Source organism: Notolepis coatsorum, assembly GCF_963971535.1.
Source record: "Notolepis coatsorum genome assembly, chromosome: 1".
Classification (NCBI taxonomy): Eukaryota; Metazoa; Chordata; class Actinopteri; order Aulopiformes; family Paralepididae; genus Notolepis; species Notolepis coatsorum.
Genome location: NC_140165.1, coordinates 11518999 through 11541737, shown reverse-complemented (window position 1 = coordinate 11541737; position 22739 = coordinate 11518999). Strand labels below are relative to the sequence as shown.

Below are 22739 nucleotides of genomic sequence, written 5' to 3'. Positions count from 1 at the left end.
CACCTCTGTTAAAAAACCTTGATGATCTCCAACCTTTGTCAATCAAGTTGTAATCGATTGGTTATCCTTGCTTTTTGCCTCGTCTTGTCTTAGTTATGATTTTATATGCTTTTCCCCCCCTTATTTCTTTATGTATGTACAGTACACATTACGTGACTAGAAATTAGGGGAAACCTCAGTTGCCTTTCAACTTTAAATAAAGGTTTTAAATTAAATTAAACTGTGCTGGTGTAACAGGGGTATAAGCTACAGGGGTATAGGCTACAGGGGCATAGGCTACTTGTCTCTGCTCCCGGCTGCCCTGGGGGGGGGGGGATTGGGGGGAGGACGACGGGATGGGAAAAGTGCAGAGAGACATTTCATCGTTGACTCAGTGCATGTGTGTGTGTGTTCCTGTGGGTCTCCCATCTCGCATGCGTGTGTTAATCTGCATGACAAATAAAGACCTTTCTTCTTAAAAAAAATTCCTCATTTCTATGCAGTGGTATGTAAAAACACTGGAAAAGCACAATATTATTGTTGCACTTCGACTTGTTTACAAGATCCAGGAATATAAGACAGTTATATTATTATATTTTTGTGGATATATTTCTCATATATATATTAGGGCTGTCAGTTTAGTGGCACGGTGGTGTAGTGGTTAACACTGTCGCCTCACAGCAAGAAGGTCCAGGGTTCGATTCCCGCTTGGGGACCAGGTTTCCATGTTGCCAGGAACCCAGGTGGGGTATCTCCCAGGCCCTTCTGTGTAGAGTTTGCATGTTCTCCCCGTGCTCGCAAGGGTTTCCCCCCCCGATAAGATAAACCCAATGGAAAAACATGCACAACAGATCGCTAACGCTGTGGCGTCCTTGACGAAGACGGACAGGAGCACTTGGATTGGTCCCCGGGGCGCGGCTCACGTTGACGCCCTGTCTGCTCCCGGCTGCCCATGGGGGGAAGGACGACGGGATGGGTCAAGCGCAGAGACTCAATCGCATCGGCGACTGAGGAAAGACAATGCATGCGTGTGTGTGTGTGTGTGTGTGTGTGTGTGTGTGTATCCCGGTGTGTGTGTGCCGCTCCAATTGCATGTCCAGTTCGTTGCATGCCGAATAAAGACCCCCCTAAAGAGGTCCTGCATTATTATTATTATTATTTAATTAGATTAATTAATTACACAGCAAATTATCGCGTTATGAAAATTAACTAAAAATGTATTACAAAAAAGAAATTATCTCACATTTACAGACTTTTTAATATGGCCCATTTGCATGTTCTTGGTATCTGATTCTAGGGACATCTATGGATCTCAGGGAATGTATTCCCAGTGTCAGAAATACTGTCGGCTAGATCCACCACACGGCTCGGGACACCACCCCTCCACCACACGGCTCGGGACACCGCCCCTCCACCACACGGCTCAGGACGCCACCCCTCCACCACACGGCTCGGGACGCCACCCCTCCTCCACACGGCTCGGGACGCCACCCCTCCTCCACACGGCTCGGGACGCCACCCCTCCTCCACACGGCTCGGGACGCCACCCCTCCTCCACACGGCTCGGGACGCCACCCCTCCACCACACGGCTCGGGACGCCACCCCTCCTCCACCCGGCTCGGGACGCCACCCCTCCTCCACCCGGCTCGGGACGCCACCCCTCCACCACACGGCTTGGGACGTCACCCCTCCACACGGCTCGGGACGCCACCCCTCCACCACACGGCTCGGGACGCCACCCCTCCACCACACGGCTTGGGACGCCACCCCTCCACCACACGGCTCGGGACGCCACCCCTCCACCACACGGCTTGGGACGTCACCCCTCCACACGGCTCGGGACGCCACCCCTCCACCACACGGCTTGGGACGTCACCCCTCCACCACACGGCTCAGGACGCCACCCCTCCACCACACGGCTCAGGACGCCACCCCTCCACCACACGGCTCGGGACGCCACCCGTCAACACTTGAATGCCTTCCATTCATCCATGAAGGCTGGAAAGGTCTCATTACGCCTCAGAGGTCTGAGAGTCTGAGCAGCAGAGATTTAGTGGCTGAATAACCGAGACTGTGGCTCGCTGCTAAACGGCTCTGAATAATTGACCGGGCCTGAAGGTTCCTACTTGTCCTCGTCTCACTGAGTGGGACAAACGGGAGACGAGGGAAACCGGACTGTGGAGCGCCGGGGCGCCCCAACGCAGGGGGGCGCGGCATTTGGAGTTCAATGATGGCAGCAGCGACTTGGAACGAGTTCTTAAAATCACGTCATTCATAGTCGTAGCTGAACCCAGACAGCGTTCCACACTCAAGACGTCCCATTTATATACAGCAGCTTTTATCCAAAGCACTTTACAATTTTGTTCCTCACATTTTACCCACTCACACATTCACCCACCGATGGTGGAGGCAAGGTGCCAACCTGCACATAAAAAGCAATTAGGGGTTAAGTGTCTTGCTCAAGGACACTTCCGAGGAGCGGGAATCAAACCGGGGACCTTCCGACTACCAGACGACCGCTCTACCGACCTGTCCCTACGTTCTTCCCGACTCAGAAATCTGCAAAACGAACCTCAACTCAAACTAGTTCTTCCCACGACCCCCCCACCCCCTCCTCCCTCCATAAACCCCTATACAATAACCGCTTCCAGCCGACTCCAGGTAATCAAGCCAACAGGGCAGATAGGCGGCCGACACACGCGATATGAAGTTTCGTTCGATTTGATAAACGAGAGCCTCCTCCTCCCCGGGGAACAAAACAAGCCATCGACAATACGCCACGTCTGCAAAATCGCCCCGTTTATGGTTCAGGTTCACTAAGAGAGACTTTGTATTGGGGGGGGGGGTCAAGAGTGGACGCCTCATTGGGTTCCAGGGCGGGGGTGGGAGGTGGGGGTGGGGGGGGTTGTCGGAGTTGTTAGTCGTTATGGCAGCGCTCAGCTTTTCCAAGTGACCAGTCTTCCAATGTCCCTTCGCTCGCGTTTGTTCGTGTGTGAGGCCTGGCTGCCATCAGCAATCAGGCTGTGAAGGAGATGACCTTTGTGCCAAGCGTGTACAAGTAGTGTGTGTTTGTGTGTGTGTGTGTGTGTGTGTGTGCATGTGTCCAGCCAAAACACGGTCTGATCCGCAGAGCAGAAAAGAGGGGGGGGGGGGACGGGACGATCCTCAACGGGCCAGACGGCCTGTTAATCCCATCCGCTCCTGTGTGCAGAAGGAGAGGAGGAGGAGGAGGAGGAGGAGGAGGAGGAGGAGGAGGAGGAGGAGGACATGCCGAAGCACTAACACAGCTAATCACACACGTCTCCGTCACGACGACCAAGTCGAGTCTGGAGGCGGGACCTTCGCATGCCATTCCGTAGACGCCGCCACACATCGACCCACGTTTCAACACGCCGCCTCCGTCGACCTTAAATCTGTTCAAAAGGACTTAGTTTAACTCTGCACGGACGTTAAAGCGTGTTAATCGCTTTTCAGTTACAACCCACTTGGCTCAGATTCAATTAAAAAACATTTAAATAAAGAGATTCTGAGTTTTCTTGCAGTCAAACGAATGTTTTTTTTTATTATTTTTTTTTGAGGTTGGACACAGATAATCCCAGATCTAGCCGCCGCCTACCTGTAATATATACATAATTACTGTGGACTGTATATAAAGTCACAGTTAAGTGTCCAAACCCCCCTTTCATCTGCATAACTCATGTTGCTTTTCCCCGGTCGCTCGCTCGCTCCTCTTTTTTACTGCGTTTCTCGATCCTCCCTCGCTCTCTGGTTCAGTGTCGACGGCGAGTCGTCTCTCAGACGGGCCGCTCGTTAAATGTGCATCCGTTTATTTACAGTAAGCTGTTCAGAGGGGCTTTACGGGGACGTTACACACACACACACACACACACGTTACACACACACACACACGTTACGTTACACACTTCAATCGGTAGAGCTGCTAATCTGGCCTGCTGGGCTTCGAGCATCTGTCTGTCCATCTGATTAACCCCCTGCTGGGTGAGGCGGGCATTGGAGAGAAGGAGGGATATAGAGAGAGAGAGAGAGAAGGAATCCCCCCTCCTACGCACTTGTCCTTAGATGAGGATCGTGTGCTTGAACTGCCGGAGATCCTTAACACCCCCCCCCCCCATCTCTTTAAGATCAAAGGGTGTGGACACGAGATAAGTGATCCTCTGGATCCATGAGACCCGGGAAGTGTTGATTCAGGGCCGGCGTCAACGTAAACGTGACCCGGCGGGTCGACGATCCCACCGCTGGCCTGGGAGGGAGAACAACGTCGTGGGAAAGACGATACCGCTGTCGACCGGTCTCTCGACCGAATTCACCACTCTCAGCGGTTCTCTTTTGATGACAGGAGACTTCAGGTTTGGACTTTCGACGGGGTAAAGGGTTAAACGCAAACTGGCACACAGAGTTTTCAGTGTGTTAGCCAGCACTGACGCGCCCCCCCCCCCCCCCCCCCCCTCTCTCTCCTCTCCGCTGACTTCCTGCAGACTCATTCTACTCCTACTCTTTGCAATAATCTCTCCCGTCGTCTCGAGTCACTCGCTCAATACATCTTCATTACACACCTCCGCCTCTCCATCCCTTCTCTCTCTCTCTCTCTCCCCTTCCCTGACAGTCTCTCTCTCTCTCTCTGGACAACCCATCCCTCTCTTTCCACTGCCTCCCCTGCTTGGGTCAGGGACAGGATGTTGACACAGACCAGGGGATTTACAGGAGGGCCCCCCCCCCCGCCCCGAATCACACTCCAGGCCCCCATTCTGCAGCAAACAGGAAAGCGGGCATACGGTAGGACGCCCGTGGCAAGGAAGGGGGAAGGAGGGGGGCTCTTCCTGTGGGGTCTTTCAGCTCATAACCCCCCCCCCCCCCCCTGCAGAGCACAGGGGGAGTCGGGAGGGGTGGGGGTAGGTATGAGTGACTGACTAGCTGCTACCCCGTCCTGTGTGTCCCATCAATCATGCAGGTGGATTCACAAAGTCTGACCAATTCTACATGAGAAACATCATCACCACCACCAACTGTTTCAACTTAACCCGTCCAGGAGTTTCTGGGGATGTATTCTCAGGAGGAGGAAGACCACTTTCCCCGTTCTAAAGCCATTCGGGTGAATAAATAACGGCCCCCGGGCGTTTGATCCTAAAGTCCATGGAGTTTGACCAAGTTAAGGCCGTGTGCATTATTAAGAGCCCCGCGGCACGTCGTCTCCGGACGCTGACCCTGTGGATTCCGAGAGGCCCCCCGATCCGGGGAGGAGGTTATTTTGAGAAGCCTGGTGTCATGATGTCAGCATGTCTCTCTGTCCTCTGGTGTCATGATGTCAGCATGTCTCTCTGTCCTCTGGTGTCATGATGTCAGCATGTCTCTCTGTCCTCTGGTGTCATGATGTCAACATGTCTCTCTGAGAGACACTCTGTCCTCTGGTGTCATGATGTCAGCTTGTCTCTCTGTCCTCTGGTGTCATGATGTCAGCTTGTCTCTCTGTCCTCTGGTGTCATGATGTCAACATGTCTCTCTGAGAGACACTCTGTCCTCTGGTGTCATGATGTCAGCTTGTCTCTCTGTCCTCTGGTGTCATGATGTCAACATGTCTCTCTGAGAGACACTCTGTCCTCTGGTGTCATGATGTCAGCATGTCTCTCTGTCCTCTGGTGTCATGATGTCAGCTTGTCTCTCTGTCCTCTGGTGTCATGATGTCAACATGCCTCTCTGTCCTCTGGTGTCATGATGTCAACATGTCTCTCTGTCCTCTGGTGTCATGATGTCAACATGTCTCTCTGAGAGACATTCTGTCCTCTGGTGTCATGATGTCAGCTTGTCTCTCTGTCCTCTGGTGTCATGATGTCAACATGTCTCTTGTCTAGAGCCATATGAAATCCATTTTATTATTTTCCAAATTCCATTTTATTTGTTCCCAAATTCCGTTTTTTCCATTTTAATATTTCAGAATTCTGTATTTTGCCTTTTACACCCATTTTACCATCAGAAATAGTGTCTAATAAGTGGGAATGAATAAATGTCCACAATTTAAGATATAACAGTCCATTTAATGTTTTTAAGTGCTGCAACTCAGAAATATAGTTCAATTTTACACTATTTTTCAAATAATATTGTGACAAAATAAAAATACACATTTCAAGTGTAAACAAGATACAGCTATAGCTACTTTTATCACAATGTCAGTAGCCTAGCTATATCTATTCTATTGTGATGGAATATAGTAATGCATAATTTATGCACCTTTAGTTTATTTCATTTATAAAGGACAGTGTGTAGGCCTACTGACAATCATTTGCAAATAGATGGGTGCACCAGATTTAGCAAGAAGCTATAATTTCCATCTATAGTCCTATGTACTGTAACGTTACATAGCTATTTAAATCACAATAGTGTCAGTGATTAGCCCCGCCCTCTAGCTGTATCTATTGTGATCACCAGAGATCATCGTTAGAGAGCTGGTGTGTTTTGGGTCCTTGTTCCTGACATGGCTTTTGAAGTGATCTTCGCACGTGTTTTTGCGGGTCCAGTCCACGGGGCATGTTGACAGAATTTGCAAAACACCTTATCGACTGAAGCATAAGTCATTAGGATACTGCTCTGCTCTGCATTTAGGGCTTTGTGCGGAATTTCTTCCGCCGTTAACGACGCACCCAAGCAGCCAGACGCTTGGGTATTTCTCTGTGTTGTGTGTAACACGCTGTAGCGTCCCCGATCATGTTCGCGTTGCACCAAACGTTCCATACTCTCCCGAACACAGGATTTCAGTCCAGATTAGGGCAAATTCTGCAATATTCCACGTTTTACAGTTTATTCCATTTTTATTGGTCAATTCCGCAATTCCGTCCGCGATTCCGTGAACGCGGATTTCATATGGCTCTACTCTTGTCCTCTGGTGTCATGATGTCAACATGTCTCTTGTCTCTCTTGTCCTCTGGTGTCATGATGTCAACATGTCTCTTGTCTCTCTTGTCCTCTGGTGTCATGATGTCAACATGTCTCTTGTCTCTCTGTCCTCTGGTGTCATGATGTCAACATGTCTCTTGTCTCTCTTGTCCTCTGGTGTCATGATGTCAACATGTCTCTCGTCTCTCTGTCCTCTGGTGTCATGATGTCAACATGTCTCTGTCTCTCTGTCCTCTGGTGTCATGATGTCAACATGTCTCTGTCTCTCTGTCCTCTGGTGTCATGATGTCAACATGTCTCTCTGAGACACTCTGTCCTCTGGTGTCATGATGTCAACATGTCTGTCTCTCTGTCCTCTGGTGTCATGATGTCAACATGTCTCTCTGTCCTCTGGTGTCATGATGTCAACATGTCTCTCTGTCCTCTGGTGTCATGATGTCAACATGTCTCTCTGTCCTCTGGTGTCATGATGTCAACATGTCTCTCTGTCCTCTGGTGTCATGATGTCAACATGTCTCTTGTCTCTCTGTCCTCTGGTGTCATGATGTCAACATGTCTCTCTGTCCTCTGGTGTCATGATGTCAACATGTCTCTTGTCTCTCTGTCCTCTGGTGTCATGATGTCAACATGTCTCTTGTCTCTCTGTCCTCTGGTGTCATGATGTCAACATGTCTCTTGTCTCTCTGTCCTCTGGTGTCATGATGTCAACATGTCTCTTGTCTCTCTGTCCTCTGGTGTCATGATGTCAACATGTCTCTCGTCTCTCTGTCCTCTGGTGTCATGATGTCAACATGTCTCTGTCTCTCTGTCCTCTGGTGTCATGATGTCAACATGTCTCTTGTCTCTCTGTCCTCTGGTGTCATGATGTCAACATGTCTCTTGTCTCTCTGTCCTCTGGTGTCATGATGTCAACATGTCTCTCGTCTCTCTGTCCTCTGGTGTCATGATGTCAACATGTCTCTGTCTCTCTGTCCTCTGGTGTCATGATGTCAACATGTCTCTGTCTCTCTGTCCTCTGGTGTAATGATGTCAACATGTCTCTGAGACACTCTGTCCTCTGGTGTAATGATGTCAACATGTCTCTGAGACACTCTTGTCTCTCTGGTGTCATGATGTCAACATGTCTCTCTGTCCTCTGGTGTCATGATGTCAACATGTCTCTTGTCTCTCTGTCCTCTGGTGTCATGATGTCAACATGTCTCTTGTCTCTCTGTCCTCTGGTGTCATGATGTCAACATGTCTCTCTGTCCTCTGGTGTCATGATGTCAACATGTCTCTTGTCTCTCTTGTCCTCTGGTGTCATGATGTCAACATGTCTCTTGTCTCTCTGTCCTCTGGTGTCATGATGTCAACATGTCTCTCTGTCCTCTGGTGTCATGATGTCAACATGTCTCTTGTCTCTCTGTCCTCTGGTGTCATGATGTCAACATGTCTCTTGTCTCTCTGTCCTCTGGTGTCATGATGTCAACATGTCTCTTGTCTCTCTTGTCCTCTGGTGTCATGTCAACATGTCTCTTGTCTCTCTGTCCTCTGGTGTCATGATGTCAGCATGTCTCTTGTCTCTCTTGTCCTCTGGTGTCATGATGTCAACATGTCTCTCGTCTCTCTGTCCTCTGGTGTCATGATGTCAACATGTCTCTTGTCTCTCTGTCCTCTGGTGTCATGATGTCAACATGTCTCTCTGAGACACTCTGTCCTCTGGTGTCATGATGTCAACATGTCTCTTGTCTCTCTGGTGTCATGATGTCAACATGTCTCTGAGACACTCTGTCCTCTGGTGTCATGATGTCAACATGTCTCTTGTCTCTCTTGTCCTCTGGCTGCCAGTTATTGTCTGGAACAGTGACGTCGCTCCCGGCAGAGAGACAAGAGAGCCACAGTGCCCCGGCCAGCGTCTCGCTGACTCAGGGGACAAGGGGATGAGAGAGAGAGAGGGAGGGAGGGAGGGCGAGGGAGAGAGAGAAAGGGAGAGAGAGGGGGAAGTGAAATATGACATCAGTGCCTGGCCGGACCTCTGTCAGTGTCCCACCATTACAAACACACACACAGAGAGACACACACACACACAGAGAGACAGAGACACACACACACACAGAGACAGACACACGCACAGAGACAGACAGAGATACACAGACAGACACACAGAGAGACACACACAGAGACAGACAGACACACACAGAGAGACACACAGAGACAGACACACACACACCACACACAGAGAGAGACAACTAGACAGCCAAGATATCGTTTCGAAAGCAGCAGTTGTGATTGGAGGAACAGCGGGGTTTGAGATGGTCAATCAAGACACCGTCGCACCTTTTGGAGACACCGCTCACAGGTGCCACCCTGCTGCTGAATCACGAGAACAACCGTGCAACGATGTGCAACATCCCCGTGATGACTCATCCGCGGCGCGAGTTCCAAGTCTACTTGTGAGGAACAAAAGGGAGAGAGAGCGAGAGCGAGCGAGACAGCGGCAGGATTTCAGCCTCTACAGCACAGGAACTGCATCCAATTGCTTTGGTTTCTGGCACGGCTCGCGACCAAGCGGCCCTGGCGTTCTCTCTGCACCCATTTAGCGGCGGGCAAAACAATAGCGGTAGTGTTCCAGTTGCGAGGATGAGCTTGAGAGCGGGGGGTGGGGGCTGCGGGCCATGCAGTTCACTTCACACTCTGCGACTGTTGTTTACTTGGAACAGAGCTATGCAGCGTGGGAGACTAGATTCCCCCACTTCCTACAATACTCCAATTTGGCTTTCGGCGAGACGACTGCAGTGGTGTTTAGTGTGTCCGACATGAGTATAGTAGACAGGAGTGCATATAGCCATAACAACTTCGTTTGTTGCTTAAAAATATATATATATATATATATATATTCACGAGCCGAGTTGAGTCGTAAGAGAGTACCTTTTTGAGAAGATTGAAACGATGTTATTTCGCTATACTATATATATACTTTCAGCCAAGGTGCGTGAACTGGAAAAAACGATTAAGGGATAAGAATCCAGCAACTGGAGGCCGATGGATGTTCTAAAAATAATGCTCTTTATTCATACAATGCAATTGTATGAATAAAGAGAATTATATTTAGCTATACTATGAAATTGTAACAGTTTAGGTCAAGTGTGTGTGTGTGAAGGATTAAATTCGGTTGGCAGTGAGGTAAGATTCCTGTCACTAGGAAAATCTCAATTCCACTATGGCTGTAACAGAGTGTTGGGATCACCGGGCCTCACGTGGTTTTGGTAGCTTGTGAATAATGCGGCCAGTCCAAAATTGTGGGGACCCCCAAATTGCTTCCAAAGCGAAACCCCCCTAAACCAGTGTGTACGAAGCCTCTCTTCCTTCCGGTTCAAATCCAATCAAATGTATTTCTAAAGCCCGAAATCACACGTTGATGTCGCCCCCATGGGCCGGACAAGTCTTCTTTATTAAACAAGCCAAGAAGAAACCTCACAATAAATCAAGAACAAAACAAAAAAAACACCATGAAATCCAAAATAATATGTAAAATAAATAAATGCAACACTCCCAGACATACCCAACGCGTCGCGATGGTAAAGGAAAACTCACTAAAAACCTAACAATAGGAAAAAAGCACCACAGGCAACGTGGAGGTTCTTCTTACCGGTTTAGGCATCTTGGTATCCTCTCCTCCCTACACCCCAACAGCTGAGAGGACAAGTCAAGTCAGGAGGATGTCTCCTCTCCTCCCTACACCCCAACAGCTGAGAGGACAAGTCAGGAGGACGGAAGGAACACCGGTATCACAGGACCTGGAAGACAGAGAAGAGTTCACCTTGTCAGTAAGTCAGCAGTTAGCGTTAGCGTTATATATAGGGCCATTGTTTGGCCTTTCACAGCAGATGTAGAGGTAATATCCTACCACTAGGGACACGCCACTTTTCACTGCCAACACAAGTACCAATCTAATCCACGAAACGCAAACAGTTGTGATTTAACTTTTGAGTCTGGAGAAGGTGAGACCGTTTCAAATTGGACAACGTTGAAATAATGGACCCAAGTTGAGTAATGATGATGCATTTCAGAGGTCAAATTATCCCAAAGATTTTAGGGATAGTTCACGGACATTCATTAATTCGGAAAATCGGATGATGATATTGGTCATGTCGGTAGATAAAACTCCCTTCCCCCCTCTCTCTTTGATCTCTCTCGCCCATCTTTCCTTCCTACCATCATCCCTCCCCTCTCTCTTTCATCTTTCCTTCCTATCCACATCCCTACCCCCATTCCTTCCTTTCTCACCTTCCCAGATGGCATATTCCATTGACCCCCCACCCTTTACATAAAGATGGTTCAAGATCCAATGAGGGGTCTTTCATTCCAGGTGTCCTAGCTAAACACTACGTTGAGTCATCCAGCCATACTCGACTATTTTTGTATTGATACTTTGACCGAGTTAATAAACTGTATTAACCAGGTCTCTTCTGACTGAGTATGTTATTCAGCTTCGGCTACTTTCCCACCACAGTAACCAGGACTAGGAGGACAGAGAACCAACCTAGAGGTGGGTACAGAGAACCAACCTAGAGGTGGGTACAGAGAACCACGTGGCACCGGTTGAAAAATGGTTGGTAGTACTACTAACTGGACTGATTCACTGTGCGGCACCAAAACTAGACAAACGCGGTGAGGATCCAGAGACGACCAGTGATATATTCCTCCTACGAATCCACAGGCTAGCAGAGCTTTTTTTACTTTTTTAAAGCTGCGACCAGCAGGTCAATCTTTCGGCTGGTTGGTCGACTTAAGTTTCCCCCACTCTCTAGTGTGCTTGTTTTGGATAGCACTTGGTGACATTTTAAAAGAACACGCCAACATTTGGGGAAATTAGCTTACCGTCTTCTCCAGAGAGAGACAAGAAGATAGATACCAGTTTCCTCTCTGTGTGCGTTCAGTAGAAAGCTATCTGGCTGCACGTTAGCCTAGCTTAGCACAATGAATGGAAGCGGACAGGGTCAAGTGCAGAGAGACCCAATGCATGTGTGTGTGTGTGTGTGTTCCTGTGTCGCCCATCTCGTGTGTGTGTGTTAAAACTGCATGACAAATAAAGACGACTTCTTCTTCTTCTTAGCACAATGGATGGAAGCGGACATGGCCTGTTAGCCCTGGCATTATCCAACTAACACCTCTCCCGAAGGCTAACCGGTCATGTCCGCTTTCATTCATTGTGCTAAGCTAGGCTAACGTGCAGCCAGATAGCTTTCTACTGAACGCACAGAGAGGAAACTGGTATCCATCTTCTTGTCTCTCTCTGGACTGGAGAAGACGGTAAGGTAATTTCCCCAAATGTTGGCGTGTTCCTTTAAGTACAATAATGGCAGAAATAAAATAAGCACTGATAAAGCAGTGTGGTGGGGCAGCCTTGTGTTCCCTGGTCCAGTCAGAGGCAGGTCAGAGGGGATGAAACTATGCCTCTCTTGACAGAATAAGGGATATCAATCACCAAGTTTCATTTGGCGATTCAGCATTGAATACCATTGCGAAACCAGCAAGTATCTGGTTTTGGGACTGGAATGGGGGGGGGGGGGGGGGACTATACCCAACCCTGCCCAGAGGCGAAACAGAAATGGTTCACATCCATCAAAGTTTGACATGAGTTTCCAACTTCACCTCAGAGGACATAATGGGTGCTATTGCTACTAGGGGGGGGCATTATTATAAGCTACCGTAACCTTAAAAAAGGAACACACCAACATTATGGGAAATGCTCTTACCGTCTTCTCCAGAGTCAGACAAGAAGATCGATACCAACTGTGCGTTCAGTAGAAAGCTATCTGGCTGCAAGCTAGCCTAGTTTAGCAACAGGGTCATGTTCTATATTTAATGTGTTACAGTCAGAAAGTGAGGAACATCTGATGAAAATAAAACATGTTTTCAAAGTCATTGTCAGAACTGTAATGATATAATAAGTACTCATATCGTTCTTGGTATGGCATTGGGAACTGTAATGATATTAAGTACTCATATCGTACTTGATATTGTTGGAACTGTAATGATATTAAGTACTCGTATCGTACTTGGTATTGTTGGAACTGTAATGATATTAAGTACTCATTTGGTATCAGCAATCTCTATTGATGATTTTCGCTATATAGTTTTTAAAGCACAATTACTGTTTGTAATGTAGGTCGGGGAAATGACAGCCCGGAGAGTGAAACGATATAGCCGAGCCGCTCTTTTACACATTCTGTCTGCGCGCCAACTTCTATTAAATTAAAATAATTGTGAAACTAAACTAATTATTTTTCACTTATTGCGTGGGCACGCCCTGGACACCTCTCTCAAATGATCGACCCCCTGGGCATATAATAGCACTGAAGAAGAAACATCTAGTGTCTCCTTACACCGTGCCTGTGAAATGTCAGTGTGTACAGTCATGCAGGCTTCGGCGGAGCGAGACAGAAGCCTGAAATGACAGTTCGGTAATGACCTGCATCGGGGATGTGTAACGGGAGCCTGAAATGATATGCGAGCGCGCGAGCGTGGCCGGCGTGGTTTCCCCATCCAGGGGGGGTATGGGTTCACGTGGTGGTTGTCATGTAAACACATCTCAATCAGAGATGTGGACACTGTATATTGGCATTGCATTAAAGAGCACCGGTCACGCTCTCATATCCTGTCAGGTCACTGGCCCTTTTCGGTCGCATGATCTCACTATGTACACAATGCAGTCAGTTAAAGGAACAGGCCAACATTTGGGGAAATTAGCTTACCATCTTCTCCAGAGAGAGACAAGACGATAGATACCAGTCTCCTCTCTGGCTGCATGTTAGCCTAGCTTAGCACAATGAATGGAAGCAGACATGACCGGTTAGCCTTCGGGAGAGGTGTTTAGTTGGACAATGCCTAGGCTAACCGGTCATGTCCGCTTCCATTCATCCATCTTCTCGTCTCTCTCTCTGGAGAAAACGGTAAGCTAATTTCCCAAAATGTTGGCGACGTGTTCCTTTAAGTCTGCACACACACTAGTGAAAGGTTTTGTTGTTGTACGTCTAATGCACTGCTCCTCCAGCGCATTGGGTTTGAAATGGACCGATCAATGACTAGCTCGAAGGTTTAATTGCAGACTTTCTGCTTTAATTTCAGGGTGTTTACATCCACATTGGGTGAACCCTGTATGAACTGTAGCCCTTTTATACCAGACCAAAAACAATTGTACACATTAAAAAGGTCCCCTATCTTATAAATGGCCTTTTCCAGTGGTTTGCATTGTTTTCTAGCAATCCAGTGGTTTGCGTTGTTTTCTAGCAATGTGGGGTTGTATCAAGTCAACACTGACTAGATGTCAAAATCTCTACCCAGTCCCGTTTCTTCAGTATAGCTGAGGCAGGAACCTCCCCGACTGAACTAGGCCATTCTGAATTTACATCAATCTGTGACGTGTACGAATACGTGTTAGAACTCTCTGATCTGCCACCACCCGCCCACAATCAACTGTGATACGTTTATATGAGCAGCGGGTGGAAATAATGCGGAAGCGGTTTCGACAGCAGAGACCTTCAGCTGTTCCACTCTCAGCACTTCCTCAAAAGTGTTCGACAGCATAGCTCCAGACTAGTGCTTTATAAATCCCAGCTTTCCCCCCGCGCTGTTTTCTATGTGCACTGGAAACTTCAATGCTTCTAATAAGCTTTGCAATGTACCCTCGTCGTAATGTTAACGTAACGTTAGCCACTAGCTAGCCAACCCACTCGCACACAGAGAAGACATTAGCTTTGCTTGTTAGAATGGGTGGGAGCCGGGAGGGATTCGGGGGGGGAGCTCTCTTGTTTAATTTCAGCTTTAATTAGCTTACAATCTTCTCCAGAGAGAGACGAGACGATAGATACCAGTTTCCTCTCTGTGCGTTCAGTAGAAAGCCATCTGGCTGCACGTTAGCCTAGCTTAGCACAATGAATGGAAGCGGACAGTGCCGGTTAGCCTTCGGGAGAAGTGTTAGTTGGACAATGCCTAGGCTAACCGGCACTGTCCGCTTCCATTCATTGTGCTAAGCTAGGCTAACGTGCAGCCAGATAGCTTTCTACTGAACGCACACAGAGAGGAATCTATCTTATCGTATCTCTCTTGAAATAATTTTGCCTTTCCTGCTACAAAATCAGAGACCATTTGACACTCCCATCACAATACACAATAGGCCTATAGGATATGTAGTTGCCATCTAGGTGTTACTTTGTCCCGTCCTGAGGGTTCTAAAAGAAATGTAAATCAGCACCCTCCTGTCACTATAGACCCCTGCACTTCCACGTTACATTGAGCTCATGGCAGAGAGCGGGGGGAGAACATTAATGAATGCCAAAGAGCCTTGGCATTAACATCAAGTGGTTGTAGCTACGGCTGTGGGGTGCTGGAGACATGATCCAATACTACGCCAGACTAGGGCTGAGGGCGATACAGCCTTTTTTGGCTATATATCACGATACACAATATATATCGCAATATTTTGACATTTCCTCTAAAGCACTTAAAAATGCACAGTCACGCCAATATGATGATTATAATAGTCCCTGCAAACATATGTTTGCATTAAACCATGATATATATATTGATATATTGCCCAGTCCGCCAGAGTCTCTCTGGATTGTCCAGAGATCTAGGTTTATCAATCTGCGCATCCGTATAGTTCGGGAGTAGGTGCGGAAAAGTGACTATAGCTCGGCAGAGAAAGTGCAGATCGACTTGGGATTGGTCTCTCCGTGTTCAGGAGACTAGGCGTATAAAAGTCTATTGGATCACGTCTCCCGCACCCCCACAGCCGTAGCTACAACCACTTATGTCAAGGCTCTCATCCACATTCATTCATTTTCTCCCCGTGCTCTCTCTGATTTCAAAATACCGGAAGTGTTGCTGTGGTCTATAGCAGTGTTTCCTCAACTGGTGGGTCGCAGGGCAATTTTTTTTTTGCACTACCTATCTTTGTGAAAGTGGCTTCTCAGCTCTGGTCCAGCTGAAGACAGAGCAGAGGAACAGATTGGACATTGAGCATGACCTCAGAGTTGCTTTGTCTACCATCACCCCAGACTTTGAGACTCTTGTCAGGAGCAAACAACATCCCCAGTTATCCCATTAGTTCCCTGTGATGTTAAGCTAAGAAGTCTGCTAAGAAGGATAATATTATTTATTATTATTTTATTTCATTGTGTTTTTAGCCCTAGTTGCACTTTTGTTGCAACCCCAGTTATCCCATCAGTTCCCCCAAACTTACTGTAGGTCTGTTATGTTAAGCTAAGAAGTCTGCTAAGAAGCATAATATTATTCATTAGTATTATTATTATTATTTAATTTCATTGGGTTTTTAGCCCTAGCCGCACTTTTGTTGCAACCCCTTACCCCCAGTTATCCCATTAGTTCCCCCAAACTTAGGTTTGTTATGTTAAGCTAAGAAATCTGCTAAGAAGCATAATATTATTTAATTTCATTGGGGTTTTAGCCCTAGTTGCACTTTTTTGTGTTTATTTCATGTTTTTTTTGTTTTTTTTATCTCACGTGAATCGATACTCTGTAGTACCGACGTGTTTCGGTAAGTACCTTTAAAAGTACCGAATTCGGTACCTATCCCTAGCGACGACTAAGGAAAATGTTGGGTCCCGAGGCTAGACCAGTTGAGAACCACTGGTCTATAGGATATGTAGTTGACTTCTAGGTGTTACTTTGTCCAGTCCTGAGGGTTCTAAAAGACATGTAAATAATCACCCTCCTCTCACTATAGGTGCAAGGGTTTAGGGTATTAGGGTTCCTATGGGTTTCCCCTCATTTCATTACCTGCTGCTCACTTCATTGCTGGCCAGTCACCTGCAAATGCAATCACGTGGTCAGATTGCCTGTAGCTCAGTTTGAAGAAAAGCCATTATGGTAACAGTGCTGGGATTATAAACATTGCACTTTACAAACGATCAAGTGCATATTGAAACTGTGTCGTGACCAAGGTAGTGTAATAACAAGGCCAACAAAGTAATCGTACGTATTTTTACATCACGTCACGCCCAATTGGCGACTGTTTGTTTTGTAGCCGAGGGCTCTACATGCTTGAGCAACTGCAACGCGACTGCAACACAACATGGTTGCAGAGGGTGTTGTAGAGTGTGTTGCGAGGATGTTGCGTACCTCTCCAATAGCATAAAACTGCAGTGATACAGCCCCATACATAGGAGGGGCCTGTACTGTGCGTTGGGGGCCTGTACTGTGCGGTGCACTACTGTATGCGAGAAACAAAGTAAAGTCATTCTAATCTAGTCTAAGGGTTAAGTTTAGGCCCTCATCCAGAAGAGGTTAAGTTTAGAGTAACAGTCAGGGCTGGTAATCCAATTGATTTATTTTTAGTTACTGGCACTGGCATATGTTATGATGAATTGAAAATGAGGGACCCTGATGTAAACAAGACGAAAGTCTTTCTCTGCTCTGCATCCCCTTAACAATTGTGTGTATTGAGCTGTACTGTACTGTACCCATTCTGCAATCTGTTAATAAAGTTTCATTCATTCATTCATACTCGCATGCAGTATGAATGAAAGGCAGAGTGTCTGCAACATTATTGTTGCGTTGTCGACGTTGTGGCCCAGTCGCGTCGCAGTTGCTCGAGCATGTAGAGCCCTTGGTATTTTCACCACAGTAGAAGCTAGTCATAGATGCATGATTTTTTTTTCTTCTGTAGCCTCCGTTCGCGAAGACGCTCTCTGATTGGCTAGGCTGCGTACAGCGAAGAAGAAAATACCCTCTGACTGGTTTAGCTCCGAAGGGTCTCTTCCGCCTTGTACATATATTCTCTGCTTCGAAGTGGTTATGCTTAGGCCTAGGGATGCCCCGATCGATCGGCCGATATTCAGTATAAATATGAGATTGGTGATCGGTGATAATGCTTTATTTTCGCCGATCGTCGAAACCGATCGAAAAACTTGATCCAATTCTTAGCGGAGATCTCACTCGCTGAGTTTTCTCTCAGACACACAGCTGCCTGCAGCGTACGGCCCCTCCTTCTCCCCAGCCCCTCCTGCACCCGTGTCAACAAGAGGCTCCTAATGCCTCGCAGTCTGCTATAGTCTGGTGCATGCAACGTGAGCTAACGTTGGCTACCTACCGAGCTAACGTTACTGTTTAAACTAAATGACCCAGTGACTACATGAGGCATTGTCTAACGTTATCTAGCTGGCTAGCTACTGATAGCTGCTGATATCAACAAATGCTCCAGCAATAGTCGAGTGCATGATACCTCCGTTGACTCGGTAGCTCACGTTAGCTCACGTTAGCTCTAAACTAAATAGTTCACTGAGGCGTTGTCTTAACGTTATCTAGCCGGCTAGCAGTAGCTACAGATAGCTCCTGATATCAATGTCTTATAACATTGATTCGATGCGTATTCGAGCTGAGGGCACGCTGAATGTGATTTATACCAATAGGGTCCAGCTGCAGCGCCGGAGAATCATGGCTGTAGCTGGAGGCTACTCGAGTACACACAGACAGTGGAGCTGTTTGCAGATAGCGAGCATTTTGACTTGTTGCGCGTGGTGGCGATGTCTCGCAGATAATACAAGTACAAGTCTAATTATATAATATATATATTTTATAAAAAAAATTATATAAAATAAATTTTAATTTATATTTTTTTAATCAAAAACGATCGGTATCGGGGAGCTCCAGTAGCTCACCACGTACCGCAAGTGCTATTTCAGCGCCGTGGACAACCGCGCTCGCGCGGATCTGGGGCTTGAGCGCGTTCGAATCCCGGACGGCAGCCGTGCCTTTCCCAGAGTGTCTACCCCCCCCCCCATCTGAACCCTTTCAGCCTGCTTCTGTCGGTCGAACTTGACCAAGTATGAATGAGAAGAAAAAGCGATAAACGCTAAAAGAACCAGGTGACTGGTCAAAGTTTAAAAAAAAAAAAACGATCGGTATCGGATCGGTATCGGCCGATATGGCTCAAGACGATCGGTGATCGGTATCGGTGGCAAAAAACGTGATCGGGGCATCCCTACTTAGGCCCTCTTTCGAAGTGGTTATGCGTTAGGGTTAGCCAACCGGAGAGCGTCTTTTTCTTCTTCGCTGCAATCAAAGAGCGTCTTCGCTCACAGAGGCTACGGGAAAGAATCACACGTCATAGACCACTGCACTTCCGCGTTGCATGGATGGAGCGTGTGGGGGAGGGGGAAAGGGGGCGCGGGGTCAAATTAATGTATGTTGAATTGTTGATTAGACTAGAGCCGTAGCTACAACCACTTACATCAAGGCTCTAATCAACATTAGTTCATAAAAGATAGCTACAACCACTTACACAAAGGCTCTAATCTAAATTCATTCATTGGACTCCCCCCCTCCCCCTCCCTAAGCTTCCGCCTCAAAACCCCGGAAGTGTTGCGGTGTCTCTGCCCACTTGTGGCTCCGGATAAGAGACTGTTGCTAGGTCTCCATGAATACCGTTAGATTACAACGTACTGAACGTAGAGCCACAACGATATTGTGTTCACGTTACATTCTCACCTAAAAGTTACACCGTCATTGTAGCGCCTTCACACAACTATACAAAACTACCTACAAACAAAACACGGGTTTATTCGGTCGAACATGGGGATTTCAAAGATAGATAAAAAAAACGATGAATCATCGCCGGGCTTGTTGTAAAAAAAGAGTCTTTCAAATGATTTAAAATAATCACCAATAAATCAACTAATTCAAAAACGTCGCCAGTTTAAAACGCAGACACATTATAATGGGTGTATATTGCGGATAACGGGAACTAGACTTCTATCCATCTGTGGACTACTATATCCACCACATTGGATCTATTTATTACTAAAGAGTTGCACTACATGTTGCACTACCTCATTTGTGCATTTTCTACTAGTTTGTATGTTGTTTGTTTGTATATTTGTATAGTGTTTGGTCTTTACTTTGTTTACTGTATACGGAGCACAATCGCAGGGGGGCTCCTCATAGACATAGTACAGAACCAAGCATTTCACTGCAATGTACACATAATGTACCTTATATGTGACTATTAATAAAACAATACTTGAAACTTGTTTGAGGGGAGATTATTTGGGCTTCATCGTTTGCCTGAAAAGCTCAAATCATCCCTGGAAATGTGCAACAACTCGGGCTGCGAGGATACGTTTTAATAAACGGCTCGTTTCACATTTACATGACTTCACACAAAGTGTAATTATTATTGCATCTGATAACAACGCATATAGGATGGCCTGAACACGAGGAGATCCGCACTAAACTTGAGGAGGCTCATCTCCAGAGAGAGATAGAGAGAGAGAGGGGCGACTCACCGGGAGAAGTGCTTCTTGAAGCCGCCGACAAACCTCTTCAAGGAACACAAAGTATATCCGAATCCAAAGCTCGTATTCTATCGCATCTGTCCTCTTTACCTCTCCGGGTTCAGGGCGAAATGAATTGCAACACCGGACATGGGGGGGAAACCCGCACAGAAGTCAGATCCGCCGTAAGGCGATTTGTCGACACATACAATATGGCTGTCGTGCCGAGTGGGAGCAGCCAGCAGGGCCAGGCGTGGTGCACTTCAGGAGTAGGGGTACGACTCCCCCCTCTGGCTTCAAATACATAGTATCTCTCTCTGTCTCCCTCTGTCTCTCTCTCCACCACCATACACACATTTTATTTGTATTTGTTATTATTATGATTATTATTTTATTCTAATGTCCTAATGTACAGCCTCTCCTCCCCAGCATATGTATATATATATACTCTCTGTCAGGATCTATGGGTAACAGTACTGTATATTTGCATTTCATATATGTCACAAATGTAACAGTACTATATACCTGTATGTCATGTCATGTATGTCCCTATGCCATACATGTCATGATGTCATGTATGTTGTGTATGTCATAAATGTCACTAGCTACTATGAATTGAAATAGGGGACCCTGATGTAAACAAGACAAACGTCTTTCTCTGGTCTGCATCCCCTTAACAATTGTGTGTATTGAGCCGTACTGTACCCATTCTGCAATCTGTTAAATAAAGTATTCATTCATTCATTCATTCATTCATTCATTCATTCATTCATTCATTCATTCATTCATACTCGCATGCATGGTGAAACCTATTAACCATTGGTACGGTTATCTTCATCAGTGATTCTCAAAGTGGGGCCCCTTCATTTGACTAATATTAGATACACTCTAAGTGTTGTGAAGGATCAGATTAAACCGAATATGTATATTTATTTATATATATATATTTAATTGTATTTGTATATCGTTTGATATCCCCTGTATATTCCTTGTACAATATGCATTGAATATCCCTTTAGTCTACTAAACAGCCCATAATAGTTTCATTCTACCATTGGACGAGAACCTGGCGCCAGGTTGCCATACCCCTAGGTCCAAGTTCAATCGTGCCGCCTAACATGTCGTGGCAAGCCCCGGTTCCGCGCAGGAATATGTCGGGCGAAATACGAATGGTACTATTTGTTCATAGCGCATATATATATGGCGCAAGTAAAGTAGAACTTTCTTTTAGTCCAATTCTTTACCCTCCAACAGAGTGACAGACGCAAAGCCTCCCCACGACGCACGTGCGGTGTAGTAGGGCCTACTTGGCCCCAGAATAGGCATTGAGATATCGTGTAGATTAATAGTTGAGTAGTCATAGTTTGGCACTGTACCGTCGAGTTGGACGTGTTCTATTGAGCTAGTAATAGTCTATTTATGTATGGTGCGTCGTTCGGTTAGAGTTCTAAAGTTATCAGTACCCCCATCGTTCCTGACGTTATCTGGACGCTTAACCAGGCTGGTCAGACCCCTAGTGGTGATTGCATCCGAGGAGCTCCGGGCCAAGAGCGACTGGACCTGTATATTGGATTACTCTACCCGGACGACGGCGAGCCTTCCACGGCTTGGATTATGCTTTGTGTGCTTTGATTATTCCATGGATAAAGGCCAACACTGCGGAGTGTTGGAACTACCCCCCGGAGAGGACTCCAGGTGAGACGGCGCTCGACACCAGTGAGGTCGCCTCACGTCTCTCCGTTGTGGACCGGCAGCTACCGTCCACAGAGGGTCCAGCTGTATTCGTCTGCGGTCCGAGGTTCTGTGGGCACCGTGTCCAAGACTTTGGATTCTCCCAAGACACCGTCGGCCAGATGGGATACCGCCAGCGGCTTCTCTAACCCCCCCCCTCCTACTGTCTTACAACCAGCGGGACCCCCCCCCCCCCCTTAGTGTATCCAGCTATAATCATCTAAGTACCATCGCTATCGTTTCCTAAATATTCCAGGTTGTATACTTACTCCCTGCGTAACCAGAGATTGGACATTCAATGTTGATTTACCTACGAATACTCATTTGCCATAAAAGTGCATATTTCATATTTCAAATCATAAATGTAATTAAGTGATCGTTGTATACACCTTTTGCTGTATTAAACCTTCGATTTGGTACATTTGTGTGGATTCGTTTCATCAGGTGGGAAAGTGTTCATCATACTTATATCTTGTACTGGGTGGCCAGAAGTTAAAGTACATGAGGTAGTGGTATTAAATATCATATCTAACAATACAGTCAGGGAATTGTACCCCTCAGTTACAATTGGTCCTTCGAGCCGGAGGGTAACTAGTGTAATATTAATATAGTGTTATTAATATCGAAATGGCCTATGATGAACACTCCACGAAACGATCCTCCTAACCTAGAACGCCCGCGGCGCAGACGACAGACACCTCAGTACTTAGAGGCTTACACTGTCAGTCAACTACCTAGCCTTCGACAAACGGTAAACGCGGTAAAAGTAGAAAGTAAAATTATGTCTGACCTTAACGAACAGGTTTCCCCGACCACAGAGGCCCTAGTAGGTCCTAACGTAACTG

The 22739-nt window shown here is 46.8% G+C and overlaps 1 protein-coding gene across 1 annotated transcript in view; it reads right to left on the bottom strand.

Moving 5' to 3' along the window:
* Positions 1 to 20323, bottom strand: part of LOC311241478 (radixin-like) — a 98645-nt gene extending 78322 nt beyond the window's left edge. The window contains exons 1-2 of the mRNA XM_084330319.1: positions 20176 to 20323; positions 10515 to 10662 (exon numbers count right to left, since the gene is read on the bottom strand). Coding sequence (XP_084186445.1) covers positions 10515 to 10526 — 12 coding nt within the window. The 5' untranslated portion in view covers positions 10527 to 10662; positions 20176 to 20323. The remainder of the gene's footprint in view (positions 1 to 10514; positions 10663 to 20175) is intronic.
* Between the last annotated feature and the right edge of the window lie 2416 nt (positions 20324 to 22739).